Source organism: Pollicipes pollicipes, unplaced genomic scaffold, assembly GCF_011947565.3.
Source record: "Pollicipes pollicipes isolate AB1234 unplaced genomic scaffold, Ppol_2.1 Scaffold_4881;HRSCAF=5763_pilon_pilon_pilon, whole genome shotgun sequence".
NCBI classification, from domain to species: Eukaryota; Metazoa; Arthropoda; class Thecostraca; order Pollicipedomorpha; family Pollicipedidae; genus Pollicipes; species Pollicipes pollicipes.
The window spans coordinates 60,134,235-60,157,541 of NW_023596576.1; the positions used below are offsets into that span (position 1 = coordinate 60,134,235).

The following is a 23,307-nucleotide window of genomic DNA, read 5'->3' on the forward strand; positions in this document are numbered from 1 at the left end:
TCAAGGCCATCAGGGTATGTGTTGCTCTTAAACCAGCTGGGGCTGTTGGTAATTGTTTGATCCATTTGATTAGGTCAATAATGCTAGTTATTGGTCATTGTGTTAATTATTTTTTTTTTGCTGTTGTCATGGTGTCTTGAAGTCTATTGATTGTCATTGCTTAGCTGTTCAGTCACCTGGCATTTTGCCATTCAGAATGCCAGAATCATATGGTAATGACATCTGTGTTGTGTGGATTGAGTTGTGGGGTGTTGATGGGCAGTGATCATTTCAGGACTCACCAGTGCCGGGAGACGCGCCGCCGCTGCCGCCGCCGCCGCCGCCGCCAACCGAGCCGGACGGCTCCGACTCCGGCTCGGGCTCAGCCGGCTCTTCTGACGGCGACCAGTCGGACATCGACTCGGACAGTTCGTCGTCGGGCTCGGGCGGCCAAGACTCGGACTCGGAGAGCTGCGGCTGGTCGGACGTGGCCGACAGTCTGGCCGACGAGCAGCCGGGTCACGTGCGCCCGGCGGCGGCCGCCGCGCCGGCCGCTGGCGCGCACCGCGGCACCGGGCCGGGTCCGCCGCAGCCGGCCGCCGCCCCCTCTCCCCACAGACTCCGGGCCGCCGACCAGCACGTGGTGCCGACGAGGCACGCGGCACCGCCGGCCGCCGCCGCCTCCCCCCATAAGGCTCGGGCGCCAGAGCCGCAGCACGTGGCCCAGTCAAGGCACGTGGCCAACGCGGCCGCAGCGCCGTCGCCGCACAAGGGACGTGCGTTGGAGTCGCAGCATGTGGCCCAAGACAGGCTCCATGCGCCCTCGGCTCCTGCGACCCCCTCCCCCCACAAGGTCAGAGAGCATGACCTGGCTCACCGGACCCCCGGACGTCACGTCGCCTCTCCGGACGTCACGGCCTCCCCACACAAGGCCAGGGCTCCGAACCAGGGCCACAGCAAACACTTGGAGTTTTCTGTCGCCGCGCCTGTCCCACACAAAACCAGGAGCGCGGAGGGACAACATTCGTCGCATGCCAGGCTTGTGTCGCCGACGGCAGGCACGCCCTCCCTGCATCACGTGATTCGAAGTCAAGAGGTGCCACACGCTGCCCAGGCCAAGCACACCGCGCCGCCTACCGCCATGACCTCTCCTCACAAGAGCAGAGGGCAGGAGGCGCATCACCCGGCTGCAGGCAGACATGCGGACGCGTCCGCCGCCGCCGCCGCCGCCGTGCCGCACAAGGCCAGAGGTCACGAGCGGCACCAGCAGGCGGCGAGAAGGCCCGAGCCTGTGTCCGCGGCGGCTGACAAGCCGTCCCACAGAGCTCGCGGTCACGAGTCGCGCCACTCGCAGGGCAGGCACGCGGCCGCCGCGGCCGCCGGTGGCGGCGCGCACGGCGTCCGGGAGCTGCAGCAGCAGGCGGCGGCGCCGAGGGGCCGGCGGGCCTCCGGCACCCCTGCCCTGCAGGCTAAGGCCAGGGCCCAGGAGCCGCCGCCGCAGCCGCTGGTCCCCGACAGACTGACGCCCGTCACCACTGCCTCGGTGCCTGCCGGGGTAAGAGCGTGGCCGACCGGGCTCAGCATGTGCTGTTCACAATGTGTGCTGATGTTCAGACAGGTGGAAAACGCGATGCTTGCCAAATCGTGACAGTTTGTCGTTCAGGCGCTTTGAATTCCACAATTTGTTTTTTTTTTCTCACATGTCATCGTTGTTTACTTACTTTGTTTCTATTGGTATTGGCCCAGTCATTAAATTGATGATTAACTCCTAGTTTCTTTCGCTGCTATGTTAGGTTATGTTTCTTTCACTGCTATGCTGCTGCTATGCCTCACCTAGCTAGTGTGGCTGGTTGCCTGTTTTATGTCTCGCCTGCCATTTTCGTGGCGTTCGTCGTGTGTGTGCGGCAGTCATATCTGACCGTCGCGTACCGTGCCGCAGACACCGTCCAGCCCGCGGCCGCCACCGGTGCTGGCGGTGCCGGCGCCTCAGCCACTCTCTGGCTCTGACGACTCCGAGTTCGAGGTGGCCGTGCTGGGTGGCGTGCGGGCCGCGCTCAAGTCGCTGGAGGAGGACGCCGAGGTGGCCGAGCGCGTCACCACGCCTGAGAAGCAGACCTGGTGGAAGAACAAGCTGAAGCAGTCGGCGCAGAGCCGCGGCGAGTCGGGCCAGAGTCTGGTGCGGCCCTGGGAGAGCCGGACGGCCGGCACGCCGCTAGGTGCCGCCGGAGCGCGCCGGCCGCCGCCGGACGCGCCGCCGCCGCCGCGCACCTCGCCCTCGACCGGCCGCAACGGGCTGCGACTGAGCGTGCGCGTGGACGAAAAGGCGGCGAGCCCGCCGCGCCGTGCGCCGCCCGCCGACAGCGACAGCTCGGACGGTGAGCTGGCGGCGGGTCCGGCGGCGGCGGCTGGCCGGCCCACCGCCGCCGCCGCGTCCGCCTCACCAGCCAGCTCAGGCGGCCGCAGTCCGTACGTAAAGATCGGCAACCGGCTGTCGCCCCGCTCGCCCCGCTGCGCGCTGCCATCACCGGGCGAGAGCCACACGCGGAAGCCGTCCCTGTCTGAGATCCTCAACTTGGAAAACAAGAACTCGCACCTGCGTGCCGCGCGCCAGCCGCTGGAGACCGACTACGACGGCGCGCCTAAGCTGCCGCACGAGCTGCGCACCGCCGCTGACGAGCCGGTCGGGCGCGTCGCTGAGCCGGCGGCCGTCGACGTGCGGCCGCTGGACGGACGGCCACGCGGCCGCGTCAAGCCGTCGGAGGTGGCGCCGCCGCCGCGCGCTGCCGTTGTCGAGGCGGCGCCGCGGCTCCGCAAGGCTGCGGCAGCTGCCGAGCCGCGACCGGCGGAACGGGACCGCGGCGGCGACGCCGAGCCGCGCGCTCGAGAGGCGGGCCGGCCGCGCGAGACCGGGCCGCGGCTGCGAGCCACGCCGGTGCCGCGCTCGCCGGCGTCGGACGCCAGCGAGCCGGTGCTCGAGCCGCGCGGCCGAACTACAGTGCTTTCGAAGTCGCCGACGGGCGGCGACAGTGCACCGGAGACGGCTCCGGCCGAGCGGCGGCGCGGTGCCAGCGCGGCCCGCTCGCCCGGCCGCGGCCAGTCATCGCCGGTGGAGGGCCGCCGCCGGGCGCTCGGCCCGGCCCGGCCGCCGGTCGAGCCGCGGCCGGAGCCGGCGGCGCGCGGCACGCCGCGCTCCCGGCCGGCTGGCGCCCGACGGGACGGCCCGGCCGAGCCGGAGGCCGGCGGCGAGCCGGCGCCGGCGCCATTGCCACTCCGCGCGCGACAGGAGGAGGCTAACCGCGGCCAGGCGCTTCTCATCACGAGACGCCGCAGGATGCAGATGCGCAAGCTCAAGCGCAAGCACAAGAACATCGTGGACCCGGTGCTTCTGGCCGACGTGGAGGAGCTGGTGCAGCGGCTGCACAGTCTAGTCATTCCGCGTGGCCCCGGCCGGCCCGGCCCGCCGCTGGAGAACCGGGTGCCAACTATCTTTCAGACGAGAAAGTACACCAAGAAGCGGAAACAGCTCCTCGAGAAGGCCAAGGCGGAGAAAGAGAGCGACGATAAAGCGAAGAGGAAGGCGAAGAAAGATGTCAACACCCCTCAGGTGAGCTGCCTTATAAAAACGCAATGAAAGACTCGCGTGTTTGTTGGTAAATGTGCGCGTTTTGACCGCGATAAAATGATTATATATATATATATATATATATATATATATATATATATATATATATATATGTGTTTGTGTGTATGTATGTATGTATGTATATATATATATATATATATATATATATATATATATATATATATACATATATATATATATATATATATATATGTGGGTGTATGTATGTATGTATGTATATATATATATGTATATATATATATATATATATATATATATATATATATATATATATATATATGTATATATATATGCACCGTCAACTATTTTGAACAGGTCAAAAATTTTTGTCTCCTCATACAGTGCTGCTTACCGACGCTCGCCGCTTCAATCATTTTACGATATGCAAGACAAACACTGTGGTGGTGCCTGTCTGTCGAAGTCGTGGTGGCTCACATAATTGTTTGCGATAACAAAGCTATTTGTACTACCTTCACGCCACTCGTAAAATGTTGGTCAGGAGAGGTCCCCTACTGAACCCCGCCTAGCCAAGGGCCGCACGATAACACCCATATCACGTATCTCATAGAAGAAATATACGCAGCAGCCTCCCTTATCCGGTATTCTGTTAGACGCTTTGTACGGCGGTGAATAGGCGGGGCAGTTTTGTGAGAGGCGTCGGTCACTTTGGTGCTAATGATGCATCATCTCACGAATGATATTCTGTGAGAGGTGTCAGTTGCTGTGGTGCTGGTGATGCATCATCTCACGAATGATGTTTTGTGTGAAGTGTCGGTTGCTATGGTGCTAATGATACATCATCTCACCGACGATGTTTTGTGGGAGGTGTCGGTTGCTATGCTCCGAATGATGCTGCCTAACGGCCGGAGCCGGACACCTGCGCGAACCAGGCAAATTGGGTACGATGCGTTGAGAACTCGTAGTTCCTTCAGGGTGGGCGGCAAAAAGGTCACCGATCAACCATCATGTGCACGCTAGTCGCCGGTCGCATGTAAATATTGACTGATAGTGGTCCGGACATGGCTGACAATGCCAGTCGACAACATCGATGAATTTTTAATGGTATACGCTTCCAGTAGCCGTGATCTAAGCATTGTGGAAAGAAAAGCATTGAAAGCATTGTTGAATCTAAGCGTGTTGAATGTGTGTTGGTAACGGTGAACCAGCCTACCGCTACCATGCCCGTGCAGTTGCCGGGGTCCCTCGCTGGAGTCTATTTACAACTGGTCTTGATTGCGGCTGCTTTCGAAAGAAGAGACCTCGGTAGTTTCCTGCTCGACTACCGTCGTGTCTGTGTGGAGGACAGTTCTGACACCAGGGCAGTCTGTGTATGTTGTGTCAACCTATGCAGTGTAATTTTTTCGCGTGTTTTTTTCTGATTCAGTTGCTGAGGTATTATTTTAAGTTTTACCAAATCGCCAAAATGTGCGGATCCCTTCTTTGCGCTTGAGTACGCATAGCCAGGCCCACGCATGAAAATGCATTCTTGCAAGTACGATTGTGTTCTCTCCCAGCCGCCATGGGCGCCGAATGACCACCGCAGTCGGCGCGCCCCAGACTCCTATAAACAGCAACAGATCCCCCAGCCGTCTGCCGGTGTTGATTTCGTGGTGTTGCGACACTGGATGGTCGACACCTGAGGCCAGTTTCCAGTGGCGTTTTGTTTTGATAACTTTTTAGCGGTGTGGGAAGTCTATGCTACGTTCACTTCCCAATGGAGCAGGCAAGTCACTCATGACCAAACGGCTTGCATGCAGATGTCTGATAGGCTGCGCAGTACGACGTAGACGGTTGCGTTTCTTCTGCTGGAGTGACGCGAGGTTGCGGTTGTTTTAAATATATTTAGTTCTAGAAAACGTAACGGCTGAACTGCTCCACTCAAGTCGCGACACACCCAAAAGCTGCACACCATCATGTCTGCTCAGGTTGATACTTGTGCTCCTGTGAGACTCCCTCGACCCCGGTCCAAGTATTCTCTGTCTTGCTGGACCTGTATGTGGTGTATTCGTGTATCCCATGTTTTTTCTTCACTCTCATGTGTTGTGCGTTTGTCCTTACGGTGATAGATTTTATTTGCATTGCATTTCAGGAGGACGAGGCGAAAGAGCAGTGCCTGCCACTGAAGAAGCGGTACCACCACATCAGCCAAACGATAACCGACTCGGCCAGTGCCGCTCCAGAGAAGCCCCTGGAAAAGCCGCTCGTCGCCAAAGCTGCTGAAAAACCGCAAGTTCCCAAAGCGGCGGAAGTCCCTGCTCCCAAAGCGGAAAAGGTTCCGTTGAAAGCGGCGGATAAAGTTCAAACCCCGAAATCCTCTGAAAAGTCGTCACCGGCCAGAGGCGTGGACAAGGCTCAGCCTGCCAAGGCTGCCGACAATAAATCTGTGATCTCGAAATCGTCGGAGAAATCTCAAGCTGTTAAGGTGTCTGACAAGCCAGTTAGCTCGAAGTCATCGAGTAGGCCAACCTCTGCCAAATCGGAGACTTCTGCGATTCAAAAGCCAGCCGCTGCAGCGGGTCACAAGACGGCTGGGGCTGCGAGTCACAAACCGTCTGCGGCTGCAAATCACAAACCGTCGGCCGTGGCGAGCCAAAAGCCGTCTGCCGCAGCGAGTCAGAAGCCATCTCCTGCGGTGGGTCAAAAGCCATCTGGTGCATCGAGCCAAAAGGCCTCTGCCGCTGTCAGTCAAAAACCGACGGCGGCGTCAGGTCAGAAGCCGGCTGCTGCGGCGAGTCAGAGGTCGTCCTCTGCGGCGGGTCGCAAGCCGTGTGCAGCAGTGAGTCAGAAGGCGTCCGCCACGGCGAGTCAAAAGACGCCGGTGACTGCCAGCGAGCCTCCGGCCGCCGCCAAGACCGCGCGGGCTCCCGAGAAGCCGCGCGGCCGCGCTCGCGCAGCAGCGGACGCGGACGCGACGCCACCGCCCGCCAAGTCGAGGTCAGGACCTGAGGGCGGCGCGGCGGCGCGGTCGGCCTCGGCACGGCGCCGCGGGCGAGCGCAGAAGCCGGCCGCGGACGCCGAGCCGGAGCCGCGCCGGTCGCGGTCGGCGCAGGCGGACGGCCAGGAGCCGCCGCCTGCTGGCGCCGAGCCGCCGCCGGCGCGGCCGCGCACCGCGGCAGCGCCGGCCGCGGCGCCGGCGGCCGTGCCGGACGCGCTGCCGGCCGGCGACGCCGACCTCGGCCCCGCGGAGGCCGACGCCGGCAGTCAGGCGGGGCAGTCCGTCCGGTCGCCGCCCGACGCCGCCTCGCTCGTCGTCAAACGCAAGCGCCGCAAGATCAATCGCACCGGCTTCCCCAACAAGAAGCGCAAGATCCGGCTCAAGTCAACGCCGTCCACGCCGGAGTCGGCCGCCGCCACCCCGGAGACGCCTGCCGACACCCCCGAGACGCCGACGGCCGTGCCCAATACGCCGGCGGCTACCCCGGAGAGGGCGGCGGCGGACGAGCAGGAGGCGCCGCCGCCTGCGCCGCCGCCCGCGCCGTCCGCCGAGGACGCCGAGCCCGGGCCGGAGCCGGCGGCGCGCGGCAATCATCTGTCGCTGCGCGCGATGCGGCGGCCGCGACGGCAGACGACGGCACCGGCGCCGATGCCGGCGCCGTCGTCGGCACAGCTGCACCAGACGCCGGTGGTGCGGCTGGACAAGATGCGGGAGCCGTCAGGTCGGAAGGCGGGCGCCCGGCCGGCCCATCGCAGCCAGCGGCAGCCTGTTGCCGCTGTGGCGCCCCCCGCCCACGCCACTGCTGCCGCCACCGCCTCCGCCTCTGCCCCCGCCCCCACCGCGGCCGCCGCGGCCCCCACCCCCGCCGCCGCGGCCGCTACCCCGGCCGCCACGGCCACCACCCCAGCCGCCGCCGCCACCGCCGCCGGCAGTGGGTCGGTACCGGGCCGGTCTGCAGACAGAAAGCGCAAGAAAGAGGCGGTTTCCGGTCCCAACAAACGGGCCAGAATGGAGAAGCCCGACCTGGCCTTGCACGAGGACGACATCTACTTCGAGAGGTGAGGACACCGTTTCGCATTCGCACTTGTCCTGCGCACCTTGTTAGTGCGTGAACTGTGAAGGACATGCGCCCATGAATAGCTCAAAGATGATTGCCGTGTACATTGACACGCCGTTGCGCGGTGGCCTTCCCTGGCCGGATGGCTTCGCCTCGCGTAGCGCGGTCCTCGCCGTCGTGTTGCGTCGTCTGGCCTCGGCCAAGCGTGCCAGCAGCTGTCCGTCGGTGCCGCAGCGACCTGCCCATCTCGGAGTCGGGTCCGTCGAGCGAGGTGCCCTCGGGTGACGAGCTGCACCGGCCGGCCGCCGCCTCCAGCAAACACAAGCTGGCCGCGCCCCGCTGGAAGAAGAAGAAGTACCTCACGGCCGGCCTCTTCTCCGACTTCTACAAAGTGGAAAGGTGCGGTCGCTCGCCGGCTGGTGTGGAGGCTCCGAGACGCCGTGACTAGCCGCCTCAGCTGAGGAATTTACCACGCGATAATGGTCTGCTTTTGTCTCCTGCTCTCTGTGTTGTCTTCTGTCCGCTTCCTTCGTCAGAGTGCTGACCGACTTGGCCCTGCATAAGGTGTTTTTTGGATGCGTGGCAGCCTGTGACATATGTCATCAAAAACCCTATCCTTTCGCGAAACATCACACCTATGATAATAGTCTGTCATTGCGAGTCAACGTATTTGTCCAGCCACTGGGCTTGCCTGGATGTTTTGTTTTTGCTAGCTGCGGTACCGTGCTCATAATTGAATGTATACCGTACACTTTGTTGGCCCTCAGATGCTCTGGTCTTTTGGAGCAGCATGATCTCAGTTGTGTCGTGGTGCTCCGGCGCCCATCAGTTTCGGCCGACGTATGATCTCCGCTGTGACCACCCCCGCTCAATAGTCGGGCATCATCGTTCAATCTCGTGCTGAGCACTGACCCCAGTCACGCGACCCGGCCGTCCCGTGTTTGCGCTGTGATGGTATCCTGTTGCGCTAGCCTAGCGTGTTGTCCCCGGCCGTGTGACCCGACCGTGCCGGGCGCCCGGCCGTGACCGTGTCGCGCGACCTCGCGGCCAGTGAGTCGGAGCGGCCGGAGCTGAACAAGTCGCGCCTCTTCTACGAGCCGTCCGAGCACCCACACGGCCTCCTGCCGCCGCCCTGCTACGAAGAGAAGTGGCTGCGCCAGCGGCTGCGCGACTTCACGCTGCCCTACGACCTCTGGTGGCTGCAGGCCAACGCCCAGCTGCCCGGCCGCGACACGGTCGCCTCCTGGAACTACAAGAAGCTGCGCACCAGTGAGTGAGCGGCGGCGCACGGTGCAGGCGCGGCTGCAGGGCCGGCGGAAGCTGTGCCGGCAGACCTCGCCGTGATGATATTCGGGCATTTCAGGCATGGAGGGCAGTTCCGCGCACTGTCGCAGGGATGATGGTGATGTTACGTCCGATGTACAGTTTTTGGTGCGTTAATATGGTGTCAGTGATCGCACAGAGCTCACGACAGAACCGTACTTGCTTATGTTTCTGCTAAGTCACTTGCCTTGCGATCGCCCAGGCGGTGCCATGGCTTGCCGTGCCCGCTCGTCTGGTGCTGGTCTCCGGCGACGGTGGGTCGTCTTACGGTACCTCGCCTGTCTGCCGGGTCTCGTCTTCCCATGCCAGCGGCCGGCGAGCCCCGTGTACACAACTCTCCGTCAGGTCCACCTCTGTGGCCGTGTCTGACGCCACCTGGCGGCGCCCCGCAGACTACTACTTCGACGTGAAACCGCCGCCGTACCGCGAGGCGGAGACGTGCTCATGCCGGCCGCCAGTCGACCCGCAGCGGCCCGGCTGCGGCGACGACTGCATCAACCGCGTCATGTTCGTCGAGTGCAGCAGCTCGTCGTGCCCGTGCGGCGACCGCTGCGACAACCAGAGGATCCAGCGCCACCGCTGGACGCCCGGGCTCGTCAAGTTCATGACCGGGGAGAAGGTACGTTGATGCCGGTCCGGGCCCGCTGCACGGCTGATGCGGACGTGTGTGGCCGCTCCGCGAGGCGCTGGGGTGCGTGAGCTAATGGCGGCGGCAATTGATTTTCGTGCTTGTTATGGTTCGATTGATGTGCTGACCTTGTGAAAGGGCCGATCGTGTGCTGAACTAACTGGGTATCGGTCTTCGCATACGGCGACCCGAGCAGGGGCTGTGGGCTCGACCGGCCTGGGCCTGCCCGGGGTGGCGCCCACACAGCACTAAGGCCCGGTGACCGTTCAAATGCTCCGATGGGGGTCGCCTCCGGACGGGACGACGCCAATCCCGACGCTGGGGCTTCGTGACGCGGCCTGACCGATCTTGCCGCTGCTCTTGCCACAGGGCTGGGGCATCATGACCAAGCGGCCGATCCGAGCCGGCACCTTCATCCTCGAGTACGTGGGCGAGATCGTCAGCGAGAAGGAGTTCAAGCGGCGCATGCAGACGCGCTACATCAACGACCAGCACCACTACTGCCTGAACCTGGACCGTGGCATGGTCATCGACGGCCACCGCATGGGCAGCATCGGTACAGTCCCGCGCCACGCCCGGACCGCCGGCACCGCCGCGTCTCGGTTCTCCCCAGCCGCCCCGACCGGCTGCTTTAGGCTCTGGTTCCCGGAGCGGAATGTGCGATCGCCGTGCCAGCCTTGCGTGGGTCCAGCCCGTTTTGACCGTATGCGTGGACGATCAGAGTGCTAGGAATGTACTGTTGCGCCCTCCTATCGTCGTGAATGCCACGCGTGTGCAGGTTAGCGTGTCAGCGCGCACTATATGGGATTAAGTCTCGGTCGCGCTCGCAGCCGGAGTTCCCAAACTGGTGTGCCGGCCGCCAGGTCGGTTCGTGAACCACTCGTGCTCGCCCAACTGCGAGATGCAGAAGTGGGAGATGAACGGCCTGCACCGGATGGCGCTCTTCTCCCAGACTGACATCGCGGCCGGCACCGAGCTCACCTACGACTACAACTTCTCCCTCTTCAATCCGGCCGTGGGCCAGGTCAGCTTGACGGCCGCGGCACGGGGCGGCGTGTGGGCCGGCGCGCGCTGCCGTGGTCCCACTGATAGGTGTCGGCGGTGGTGGTTTGTGCCCAGTGTGAGATGTGGATGTGCATGAGCTATGACAACGGCATAGATGCTCAGCGTGCTGGCTGGTACCGGGCCGTGTCAGCAGCGTCACAACATGCATATGTAGCACAAGTGGTGTTGGAAAGGCGATCTCTGTGTAGCACTGGGCCACGCCTAACCGCTGTCGTTGCTAACCATCGGTGCTGCAGTCGGCGTCCATGTCAGGTGGGGGGCCTGTGTCTGGCTGTGACCGCCGCCGCCCGACCTGCAGAAGTGCCACTGCGGCTCGCCGGACTGCCGTGGCGTGATTGGCGGCCGTTCTCAACGCGTCGGCCCGCCGCCGCCCAAGCCGCCACCGCCCGGGCGTGGGCGGGCGCGCGCCGCGGCCGCCGCCGCTGCCGGCGCGCCACCGGCGGCGGCGGCTCGGCCGGCCGCCAGCGAGCCGGGCGGCGGCGCGGCGCGCGAGGAGCGCCGTCTCTCGGTCAGCTCGGAGCAGCCCGAGTCGGTGTGCCGCGAGCCCCAGACGCTGCCCGTGCGTCCGCTCTCGGCGCGTGACGTCCGCTTCATCCGGCTGCACCGCTCCTTCCTCGTCCGCAACTACGAGAAGGTCAGTGACGGCGGTGCTGAGTGGGGCGCGGAGCCGAGGCTGCGAGCTGGCATGCGGACAGTGCGGGGGGAGGCAGGTGGTCGGTATATCATCCGTAGCGAGGACCTAGAGTGACCTAGGGTAGCCTGACAGTCTGCGTCTACGAGTGAAGAGTGAAACATTCCAAGGTGTGTGAGGCCCGGGGTGTCCTCTGTTGCGGTGCTTATCCTTCATCGTTGACTCCAGGAGGGATGTGCGGTCTCTCGCGCGCGCTCCGCTCCGCTGCGTGCCGCTTATTGTCGGCCGCGCCGCTGACCGGCCGCCGCTGCCGCGTCCGCAGATGCGTCGCCAGCGGGACCGGCTGCCGGACCAGGCGCGGGCCGAGTCGCCGCCGCCGGCGCCCGCGGCGGCCGCGGCCGGCGCTGCCGCCGCCGCCGCCGGCCCGCAGGGCGAGACGTTCCGTGCGCAGCTGCGCGCGCTCGACAGCTCGCGCTCGGTGCGCACCCGCCGCCTGGCGGCCGCCGAGGATGACCCGCTCAAAGTGCGCCAGCTCAGGCTGGCGCACATCCTCAAGGAGATCTACCAGGCGGTGGTGGCCTGCAACGGTGAGTGGCCATGCCGGCGGTGGGCCTCTGTCTGTCGGCTAGGCGAACAGTGTATACATAAGTTGGCAGTTACGACTCGCGTGTTTCGTGTCAAGCTTTTAATCGAGTGAAGACGTAAGCATCGGTTGTAGTCGTATGCTGTTTCATGTCATGTCAGTCATGATGCGACCCTCGGCTGGCGCATTGTGCTGGGGCTCGATGCGCCCTGCTGCAGCCTGGGCGTGTACAGTTCGCTTGCATTGGGCGGCCGTCACACGTGTATGATAGTTGTATTGCTGAATAATGTGGTCACGAAAGGTCGAGCCCTTATTTAGTGTGATTAATTAATTTTCGATGGAGGTGCGGCTTCCAAATCACATATAAGGCTATGCAAGAACAAAGCACAATAAATACTAAATGTGAGCAGTGCGATGACAACGGTTCATAGAAATCGAAGTAGTGCAGCAGTACAGTAAAAGGGCGCAATCAAATGGAGGGTGACCAGATCTTGCATGTGGGTTAAAGTTGCATCGCGTTCACTCTAAACACTGGTAAAATATCTTTGAGAGTCTTGAAAAACCAGTTACCACGACATGGGCTGTCGGAGTTGCCATTAGAGCGAAACAGAGCCGCCAAAACAGTAGTGAAATAACTGAACCTTTGCCAAACGGTAACAAACGGCGACTCGCCGCCGTTATGCTTCGCCGTATTGTCTAATCAGCTGCAGATACAGCCAGTGGTACCGGCCGGTGTCAGCCTGTGCGCCAGTAGAAGGCCCCCCCCCCCCGCCCCGCCCTGTCGGCGCCCCCCGGGTGTTGCGCTCGCCTTGGCTGTGCTGGGACAGCGCCGGGCGGGCGTCGGGACGCTTCCACCCGTTCTGACCGGCCGCCGCCGCCCCTGGCTCAGGCGACAAGCTCGACCCGAGCCCGATCGAGGCGCTGACGCTGCCGCGCAAGCCGAGCGTCGAGCCGGCCGACGCCGAGTCGGTCTCGCTGCTGCCGGAGCCGCTGGGCATCGCCGAGATCGAGCGGCGCATCGTCACCGGCCAGTACCGCTCGGCCGACGCGTTTGACCACGACTTCCGGCGGCTCTTCACCACGCAGCTGCGCGCGCACGGCCGCTGCTCGCCGGTGGGCGCGGCCGTGCTGCGGCTCAAGCACAAGTACGCCGAGTTCAAGACGGTCATGATGAGCCAGATCCAGGAGATCCTCGGCGTGACGCCGAGCAGCTTCCGGCCGCCGGCCAAGCGGCGCCAGGACAGCGGCCTCGGTTAGTGGCGCGCGTGCGTCGACCGCGCTCCGCCCCTTCGCGGGCGTGGCGGCCTTGTATCGGCCTCATAGGGGTATACAGCGGGTGTGTTGTCGCGGCGATAGGTGGGGTGTGGTACGGCGGTGTGCTACGCTTGCAAGTTTGGTGACAGTTGCGGCTCCTCTGTGAATGTGACACCAACCCCGAAGAGACGGTGTTTTGTGTAATGTGCAGCGCTCGCCGCACATCTCGGCACAAAGACCAGGAGCTGTCTTTCGTTGCCATCTTGACTCAGCAGATTGTATCGTTACTGCTGCTGCTGCTGCTGCCCGGAGGCCGGCCCGTCGCCATCTGTGTCGTGCCGGTACCCTGCTGACGTGTCGGGTCTGGCCGGCAGACGGCGAGGAGGACACGATCCGGTGCGTGTGTAACCTGCACCGCGAGGAGGGCCTCATGATCCAGTGTGAGCGCTGCCTCATCTGGCAGCACTGCGACTGTGTGGACGCCGACCCGGCCGTCGAGAGCTACGTCTGCGAGGTGAGTCGACGCTCGCGGGACGGCCGGGCACGCGATGGTCACCGTAGGCTGTTGTCAATTACCTCCAGTTTAAACTCGTTTGATATACATATTGATGGGGCCATGGTTCTCGTTTGCCTTGCTATGATGTGTCCGGGCTGGATTCTGGCATCCACCTCGGCTGCCCTGTTTTGTCTGTGTGTCCGGTCTAGACGTTGCCTGGTTAAGTCTGTGCCAGGCTCTGACACCAGCAGCTGGTGTGTAACGTCACCGCGCGCGATCCTCACGCCGGCCGCTGCTCTCCCGGCTGTCAAGTCCCGGCCGCCCGCCCCCTCACGTTCGGTGGCTCCGCGTCACTTCAGTCCTTCAGTCCTATGTGTGCCCCTTGGCCCCTCCCCCCTCTGACGCCCGGGGGTTCCGCACCACCTCAGTCCTGTGTGTGCCCCTAGCCCCCCCCCCCCCCCCCCTCTGACGCCCGGGGGTTCCGCACCACCTCAGTCCTGTGTGTGCCCCGCGCCTCCTGCTCTCTCACACCGGATCACATCGCCCGGCAGCTGTGCGAGCCGCGCGACCTCAGCCCGGAGGTGCGTCTGAAGCCGCAGCCGGAGGACGCCGAGCCTGGCCTGGTCTACTACCTGTCGCTGGTGCGGGACGACCTGCAGGTTCGCCAAGGTAAGCCACTCTACCCGGCCCCCGGCCCCCGGCCCCCGGCCCCCGGCCCCCGGCCCCCGGCCCCCGGCTCCCGACCCCCGACCCCCGACCCCCGGCTCCCGACCCTCGGCCCCCGGCCACCGGCCCCGGGCCCGGCCCCGGCCCCGGCCCCGGCCCCGGCCCCGGCCCCGGCCCTGGCCCTGGTCCGACCCCGGCCCCGGCCCCGACCCCGGCCCCGGCCCCGGCCCGGCCCCGGCCCCGGCCCCGGCCCCGGCCCCGGCCCCGGCCCCGGCCCCGGCCTCGGCCCTCGGCCCTCGGCCCCGGCCCCGGCCCTCGGCCCTCGGCCCTCGGCCCCCGGCCCCCGGCCCCGGCCCCCGGTCCCGCCCCCGCCCCCGGACTCCCGGCTCCGGCCGCCCTGGCTAGCGGTGATCCGGCCCTCAGCGAAGGTCACGTCCGCCGATCCAGTTTTAGGGGCGTGGCTGATAAGGCTTGGAGCGGCAGTATCTCGTGTAACGTCGAAGCCGCGGTGGTGCGAAGGTTGAAGGTCGTATTGTGCTGTTCATTGGCAAGACCCGTCCGGCTTGTAAGGAGACGGCACCGCTGGCGCTGCCACGCACGGGATTGCCGGGTTTAGGGGAGTGTTCCACATTTATATACTGTTTTGAACTGAAATAGGTATCTTGAAGACCTTTCGGTGCTGCTCACAATCCTACATTTCTTAAGACCGAAGCACGTTTGGTTTCTGAGCTAAACGCCCGCAAAAACGGGGAAAGGTAAATCGGTGATAGTATTTCAGTCACCCTGGCATTCATGACGTCATAATAACGTCATTCAAGTCCCACCGTTCCGTAAGCCATGCGGCGATCAAGGGCAGGAAACATATCATTGTCGAGGCGTTCATATCTGGCGTTAACGAGCGCGATTTCAAGATATATCGGTCGCCAATTGGCTCCTAGTCAATGTTGTGCAAGGCACGATGACGTAATCAAACCATGACGTATTGAGGAGCATGTGAGCTCAGCAGAGAATTGTGCTGTCCAGAGCGGTCTTTTGTACTTAGCTGTGTACCAATAGTTATACGCGAGCTTGCGTCATCATATCTGATGTTAACTTCAATATTTTTAGATGTCAGACATTTCCTTTAAGGACTGCTTGGCGCTGCTCGTGACGTGACGGTCAGACGTGACGTGACGTGACGTGACGTGACGTGACGTGACTGCGCAGTGCAAGACTTGGGCCTGACGCTCGCGTCCTCTCGGCAGGCGACTGCGTGTACATCATGCAGGGCAACATGGTGAAGGCGGCGCAGGAGGCGGGCATGGTGCCCTACAAGTACATCACGCGTCTAGTGCCGGAGGACCTGCTCATCTTCCGGGTGGAGAAGCTGTGGAAGGACGAGAGGTACACCTGGCCACTTTGCAGACCCGTGGCGGCTGCAGCGATAGTCGTGTGGATTTGCGTGCATGGGGTTTGAAATAGCGTATGTTCAAAGGGGAAGTTTATGCGTGTGTGGACCCGTGACGTATTTCGTTTGCCGAAAGGAATGAAAACCCAATATTTCAATTGCACATGGTTTTATTATGCCATGTGTGCCCTTCCGTTAGTGTTGGTTACGTTAGTTACGTCATGGAGTGACGTTACATTGTTGCGTCCGTTCGTGATGCTCTTGCGGGAGCGGTGCGTAGTGCTCCCTACCGAGGCTACGGACGCCAACATTTGACCTTGTAGTTACGGCGTCGTTCTGGGGTCTTAATCAAACGCGACGCGAGCCGTCGCACCTGTCACACATTGACCGCCCCCCCCCCCCCGTGCGCGAGCACAGCCCTGACCACCGGTCACCTTCCAGCGGCGCACGGTTCGCCTTCGGCTATCACTACTGCCGGCCTCAAGAGACATACCACGAGCCGACGCGCAAGTTCTACCCGAAGGAGGTGATGCGCTCGCCGCTGTACGAGGTGGTGCCGCTCGAGCTGGTGGTGGGTACCTGCTGGGTGCTGGACGCCAACACCTACTGCAAGGGCCGTCCGGTCGGCGCCCAGGAGCAGAGCGTCTACATCTGCGACTACCGGGTGGACAAGTCGGCCAGGTGAGCTGCGGCGGTGACGCCAGGCCCGTCAGAGATGGGTGGTGGGGTGCCGAGGCTCCACGCGCGTTTTCCAAATGCGGGGTGGCTCTTGCGCGGGTCTCCCGAACGGTGGGTTGCTCTTTTGCGCCATGATGTTGACCTCAGCACCAGTGGCGCCGGTGTCTTTTCACAGATCTTTTGGTTTCGGCGGCTGGTGTCGCTTTGCCTTAGCGGAGGTGTTGCGGTCGCTCTGGAGCGTGTGGCGAGCCGACCTTTGGTGACATTTTGTAACGGTCAAACGGGGCTCGCCGTAACTTCCGGTCCGTACCCGCAGGCTGTTTGCCAAGATCAACAAGAATCGACACCCGATCTGCACCAAAGCCTTCGCGTTCGACACGTTCGAGACGCGCCTGAAGATATCTAGGACGTTCACGGTGAGCGTCGCCCCTTCAGCATGGCGGCCATGCTGAAGTCGCGCCGTGCACAGTTGACCCTATGGCGTGCACACATTTGCCATGCAGGACAGAGTTGTGAGTAAGCCGTGGTTCTGCTGTTTATCATGACGTCACTGGCCAGCGAGTGACGTCCGTTTTGTCCGCAGCCGCACGCCGAGGAGGTGGCGAAGAAGATCAACACGGAGAAGGCCAAGGCAAAGAAAAGGGAGGAGGCGCAGGCGGTGCCCAAGCCGGCCAAGCCCAAAGCGGCCAGGGACGTGTCCAGGCACGCGGCGCTGCCGCCCAAGCCGGAGACGCCGGAGGAGAAGGTAAGCAGACGCGGCGGCGCGGGCGCGGCTGTCAGACTGCCGTCAGGCGCAGGCGGTGTAAGACAGGCACCGGCGCCGCGTGCTAGACGGGTGCGGCTTGGCGATATGGTCGTTTTTTTATTTTGCGTATTGTTCTGTATTTTGTGGCCAATCAATCAACTTCTCATTATTCTGGATGGGTTGTCATTGGTGGGATTTCCATCGTGCATGGCGGTGTAATCGCCGCGTGCGATGTGAACGTTAGAACACTGGCCTGACTCGCTTGGAGGAGTCGGCGCTCAGTGCCGATGTGTGACTGTCGGTGTGTGCTGCCGCAGCACGCGCGTCAGTACCGGCGCTTGGACGGTGTGCTGCTGCGCCTGCTGGCGCGTCTGCCCGGCCCGGCCGTCGACATCTCGCACCTGCTCGACTCGGGCAAGCGGCACCGGCGGCGGCCGGCGCGCGTCTGACCGCGGCTGCCGCGCGCCGCCTGCCCCTGCTGCGGCGACGCGTGACGCGGCCGGCCGTGCAGTCCAACTGCCGAGTCGGCCGCCAGGGGCGCTGACAGCCTGGTGACGTCAGCTGACTTGTTATCGCCCGTGAACCGCCGGCTTACAAAGCTCCGCGGTTGGTAGGTGCTCAGTGTAGCTCCGAGGAGTGTATTTATTGGTCTTAAGTCTAGATGACTAAGGAGGAGAGTGTTTTCAGGCTATAGACGGACTGGAGGATGTTTTTTCATACTAAGTGGCCACCTGGATTTTTTATCAGACTTTTTCTTGTTCCGATGTTCTGATGCTGCCAGTATCTTGTGAGGTTGTCATGATCTTGGCCTGTGGATGCTGGCTCTGCTGATTCGTTGTGTATGAAGTTTTGAATTAAGGATGCTTTTTTAGTCTGCTTATGATGTGAACAGCATAGACATGCTGTTTTCTATCACCTTACGCCGCATTTCCTTTGACGGGCTTGAAACATTTCACTGCGAAACTCAGTCAATGCTCCTCGATATGGTACAAAAAGCGTGGTATGTTGGTGTGCTGGCCCGGCGCGAGGCCCGCAGGGCTCTCAAATGGTGGGACTTCTATCACCAACTTTGCGCGCGAGTCGTTGGTGTTGAGGGCAGGACCAGAGGTCGACGATGGCCAACGGCCTGTCAGGACTGGGGGCTGAAGCCGCCCGCCGGCCCGGGAGGCGTGCCGCCTGGCGGCCAACCGTGATACGTCGGCGACTGACGGCGGTCGCCCCGTATGCTTGTACCTGTAGTCGCTGTTAGATTTTGCACTGTGCTTCATAGAGCTAGAGGTGCCGGAGTACGCGACCGTTATGCGGGAGGTGTGATGATGCTATTTATTCGGTGTAAATAGTTGTGTTACAAGCCTGGCGGTTTGTTTTACAAGCCCAGAGGGCTGATTTGTGATATGTCTTCCCCGTGTTGTACCTTTTGGCTCGTCATCGCTGTTCGCCTATGTGATTGAACTCATCACATCATTTCACCACAGTAATATACATCACCTAACAGCTACATCAGTTTGATCAATGAGTAATGCGAGCGGAGCGTGAGCTGATGCCCTTCGATGAAAATGCTGCAGGGTGATGAAACATACCTATTTTGAAGGTAGCAATGTTGCCTCCTGCCATCTCCCGTGGTCCCTTGAGTCACATAATCCTATCACTGACGTAACGAACACGGTTCAAAAGTGAGCCCCTGCCCCTGGCCCATTGCCCCAAGGCGGGCCCACGAGACCACATTGCGCCCCAGCCTCTGATTGGTCGGCGAGGTTGCACAACAGTGTGTCGGAAGCCCGTGGCGTTTCTGGCGCGGTCTAACGTCGAAAGGCAAACTGAGTGGGACGATTGTTTGGCACGCGGCTGGCGCCGCGCAGGTCGTATCGGCCCCTTCCTTTCGACATCTCTGTGCCATCCAAAATTGGTATTTATCAACTTGCTGTCCTTCACAGTCAGGACGCGGCAAGTTGTTACCCTCGGTGAATCTAGAAGGTCCCTTGAAGTTTCTGTGATAGCTGATTTAGTGATTTTCGGGGCGCGTAAGAGAGGTGCGATTTCTAGCACTCGGAACAAGTCGCTTGAAAACAGAAATCGGGGCTTCGACCGAGTCCTAGTCTCACCACTGACAAGTACTTTTGCTACCGTGTATCATACTCCTAAACCTCATTTCAAGGTGAGCTAATCTGTGATGGAGTTACATTCCCAGGTCATTTGTTTTGCTGTGGCCTATGGGTGTTGTGTTTACTATGTAGCTGATGCATCATACTGTTTGGAAAAGTATGATGGTCAAAAGAAACTGTTATGGGAAAAGCTAAGCTATGATAGGATAGAGTGATTGTTCTGACTGTAGTCCTGATCTGGTGTGTACCTGGTGTGTTGGTATTTTTAGAACTGTCCAGGTAACTCAGTTTGTTGTTGCTGGGCATTATCTAAGCCATAAACAAATTGTGATAGGAAAGATTGTTCATTAAGTGGGCTTGCTACCCCTGGCCAAAGGCAGGTCTTATTGGAATGGGCACAGCACAAGCTTGTGCAGTTTTTTAGATGTTTCACAATTGTATCTTGATATGAACTGGTTCACAAGTTTTTGGTGCTGTGGATCCAGGAGAGTCAACCTCCCCAAAATTGTAATTGCTCCATTTGCAGCTTTTACCAGAACCTATGTTTTCATCATTTTTGGTCTCCAGCTAATGGAGGTGTGCACTTCCAGTGCATATGGAATTTTAGCTTCTCTGTTTTTCTTTGGCTGTATTAAATTTGATGTTACAATAGTTTTACCCTGTAAAGAATTGTCAGTAAAGATTTAGTGGTTGCCTTGGTCTATTATGGAAGTTTGAGTAGCATGACTTATGATGATGCTGCAGTTGATGTCAACATTTGGCTGGAAAGTGATAGTCCAGCTAATTTTGTGGGTGCCTAGTGAGCTGTAAAATATTAGGTCATTGCTAATGTATGGTCCAGAAGTGTTGTTTCACTCAGTAACAGACAAACCAAATTGAAAACACTTTCAGCTGCTGGAATATCTATTGCATTTATTGTGAAATGGCAGGGTAAATGCATTAGCAAACCCAAACTAATGTTAAGTTGCAAGGCTAAGTATCACGTTAAAAGCATGCATTTCTTATTACATAAGGTGCTGTTATCAGGAAGCAGGCATGTTTTGTCATTAGGTAGGGAGGCAGAATGTATTGGGTTGGCAGCACATGCCATATAAGGGCCATGTCTTTGTTATAGTATAACATTTGTGTTATTTGGTTGGAATACAAATTTTAATCTTAATGTCCTTGTCAGCTACTGCAGTGTAATACATCTGGTGTACCTAAATGGATGTGTGTTTGTATGTTTTCAGATGGCAGTGGCATCGGTGTGGGGCTCTATCAAACAGGCAGAGACCAGTCTGCAGGATGTCATGTCAGAGCAGATGGCTGTAGATTTACAAAACAAGTATGTGTCTGGAACATACACATTAATTAATTTGACTGACAATGCAAGAAATGGTGCTAATTTGATGTGTTGGATTATCCCACGTTCGCTGTTTGGTTGAGTTACTTGGGACATGTGCTAGGATAAAAAACAACTGCTGATGGTTCACAGTTATAGTTACAGTTACATCTAGTTGTATTGCATAGACATGATTCATGGTGACATATGGATGTTTTTGTTGAATAAGAATACAAAATTCATCAACATAACTTACAGAAACTAAAAGCAATCTCAATGCCCCATACTCTGGTGCAAGGGACAGAGCCAGCTCCTATGCATGCCTGTCATTTCCAGTTGGTGCCATCCCACTGACCACTACCATCTGACCTTGCCAACCCATGCAGGGAAAATGCACTGGCTGGCTTGGCTGCAGTGCCAGCTGTCCACCCCAATCAGTGTGGAGTCAGTGGAGGTACTTCCTGAAGAGGATGTGAGCAGTGACCTGTTGCTGGCCCAGCTCATGCAGGACCAGCTGGACCGCGAGTGCGACGAGATGCTGCAGCGGGAGCAGAACAAGGTCAACGGTGACTCCAAGGGTCAGTGTGTGCGGTGGTCCCAGTGGCATTCCCTGAGATTGGTCTGGTGTGCCCTAGTGTGGTAGTCCATAAATATCACCTGTCCTGAAAAAGTAGGTTTTACCACCATTAGAAAAATGTGAGAATAACTGTTTGGGATATGCTGCCATCCATTGTTTAAAGCTGCAAGGTAGCATTCACTTGTCTCCCTGACAGTTTTGGTGTGTTTGAATGTGTGCTGACCTTATTCAGGTTCTATTGTGGTATGCTATGCTGTAATACACTATGTGTTCTGGCCTCTTCTTGTCGTATTATTGGGCGAGTTTTTAGATATGGGAGGACCACCAGCAAGGACGCCGTCACCATGTTATGGCATTCATATTCATCCACAATGTTGCGTGCCATGGTCGTCAAACTCGCCAGGATTAAAAAGGTGTTTGAAACTATGGATGGAATGAGGTGATCATGTATTTATGAGAGCCGCCAGTTGTTTCATGTCTCATACAGATACTAATAGAGATGGATGTTTTAGCATCCAATATTGATGTAAATCACTGTTTGAACATAAGCTTCTAGAAAGCATGCTGGCTTGTTTGGGTTTGTGTTGACAATGTTCTCAAAGTTCAAGTAAGGCATACTAGGCCAGCAGGCCTCTCTTGTAGTTTACGCGACATGTTCGGGCCCCACGCAACGTTCAAGCCCGACTAAGCGTCCGTGATTGGCGCTTGCAGTCAGCGTCAGCTACGAGATGTACCGCCTGCGCCACCCGTACCCGGTCCTGGAGTCGGAGGAGGAGGAGGAGGACTACGACGACGACGTGGACCGCACGTGCGAGTGGGACTCGTTCGAGGTGCGTGCCGCGTCGCCCCGGGTCGGACGGGAGCCACTGGCACGCGGGGAGCGGGCAACCAAGTAACGAAATCGTACCTTTTTGGGCAATGGGGTAATTGCCAAAGCTGTGACAATGCCCGGACGTGTGATTTTATCCATGAAATATTCGTTTCTGTGAGCTCCACTTCCTGTGAAATCCTTCCTGCTGCGGTTGTTCATAGATACTTATGTATGTTGTTGTTGCTGCCTGCTGTCTTGTGTTTGCTGTGGATCGGCAACTGTCGTTCTAGCTGCTAAAACCCAACAAACATTGACAGCTGATGTAGTGGATTCATCATGCCATTAAAAAAGCATCGTCCCTGTTCTCACGACCGCGCTCACCTCACCCAATCCTGAATTTTAAGCCCCGCGCATCGCAGGACGCCCATGCCTCGCCGCATACTTCCTTGCACGTAGTGCCCGGCCGCTGTGTGTCTGTGTGTGGTGTGTGTGTGGGGGGGGGGGGGGAGGGGGGAGGGAGGGCTACCGCCCTTGCCAGCGCCGACGCTGACGGCGTGCCCGGCTGCCACGCCGCAGACGCGCGAGCGCGACGCGCCGCACATCCCGCGCTGCGGCTACACCGTGCACAACGACCGCATGGTGACCAAGCACGACCGACATATCGCCGGCCGCAAGAACGCCTGCAAGGTCATGGACCTGCCGCCCAACATCTGCACCGGCGACGGCGGCAGCTTTGACATGGAGATCAACAACGGGGTGAGTGGCCTGGCCGCCCGGCCCGCGACGGCACTGCTCGGCGAAGTGTTGAAGTGAAGTTCTGTGAAGCTCGGCGAAGTGCTGTGGAGAAGCGAGCGGGGCTGTTTTTCTTATATAATTTGGGCGGGGGCCTGGCGGGTTTTGCCAGAGGAATTGCAAGTATTTGATTGGCTGTGTTCTCGGACTCTCCTGTCCGGGTCGCCGCAGCCGGCGGATTCCAGCGCATTTGAATGTGGCAGTGTTGTTCTGTGCTTAGATGGTGCACTGAGGTCATAGTTGGGACTTTGGCCGCATACATCGAAGCCGTTGCTGTGCTTTACGCGTGATACCATGATGCAGGGTTGAGTAAGAAGGAATGTAGTTGAACATCGTTGTTGGTATTGGAGGTAGACACTACATGGTTGTGGTAAATCCTTAAAATACTGGTATCTAGGATTTTTATGTATCATAGTGATCTGTCTAGAATGGCGTCATTTGTACGTTTGCGTCACACTCCTTAGTAACCAAGCACTTTCGTGGACCAAAGGAAAAATGCATAAATGCAGGTTAGCAGTGACATCCCACTTGTGTGATGAATTGTGGTGTGTCAATAGTTCGAAACCGCTCTGTTACATGATGGTTTGTAGGACTTTTGATCAATGCTGGCAAATGTTGCGCATCTTGCTGGATT

At 59.5% G+C, this 23,307-nt stretch overlaps 2 protein-coding genes and 1 long non-coding RNA gene across 3 annotated transcripts; all 3 read left to right on the plus strand.

Annotated features, from left to right (window-relative positions):
* Positions 1–3,214: 3,214 nt before the first annotated feature.
* On the plus strand, positions 3,215–18,384 carry LOC119100706 (histone-lysine N-methyltransferase ASH1L). The gene is made up of 22 exons (XM_037223782.1): positions 3,215–3,583; positions 5,712–6,556; positions 6,824–7,016; positions 7,458–7,615; positions 7,849–8,013; positions 8,666–8,883; positions 9,330–9,556; positions 9,935–10,121; positions 10,429–10,589; positions 10,929–11,012; positions 11,127–11,264; positions 11,584–11,613; positions 11,692–11,848; positions 12,734–13,096; positions 13,473–13,612; positions 14,146–14,263; positions 15,505–15,643; positions 16,089–16,328; positions 16,642–16,741; positions 16,909–17,070; positions 17,388–17,507; positions 18,310–18,384. Exons 1-22 carry the CDS (start codon positions 3,311–3,313, stop codon positions 18,382–18,384), a joined length of 4,293 nt encoding a protein of 1,430 aa, XP_037079677.1. The 5' UTR covers positions 3,215–3,310.
* Positions 18,385–18,893: 509 nt separating this feature from the next.
* Positions 18,894–20,927, plus strand: LOC119101182 (uncharacterized). The gene is made up of 3 exons (XR_005094513.1): positions 18,894–19,225; positions 20,402–20,496; positions 20,880–20,927. It is a non-coding gene; the product is annotated as an uncharacterized LOC119101182 (long non-coding RNA).
* On the plus strand, positions 20,926–22,637 carry LOC119100707 (serine/threonine-protein kinase RIO3-like; the record flags this gene model as incomplete). The annotated part of the gene is made up of 3 exons (XM_037223783.1): positions 20,926–21,071; positions 21,782–21,900; positions 22,458–22,637. Coding segments are annotated over exons 1-3 (375 nt in total), but the record flags the coding sequence as incomplete, so codon positions are not given.
* Between the last annotated feature and the right edge of the window lie 670 nt (positions 22,638–23,307).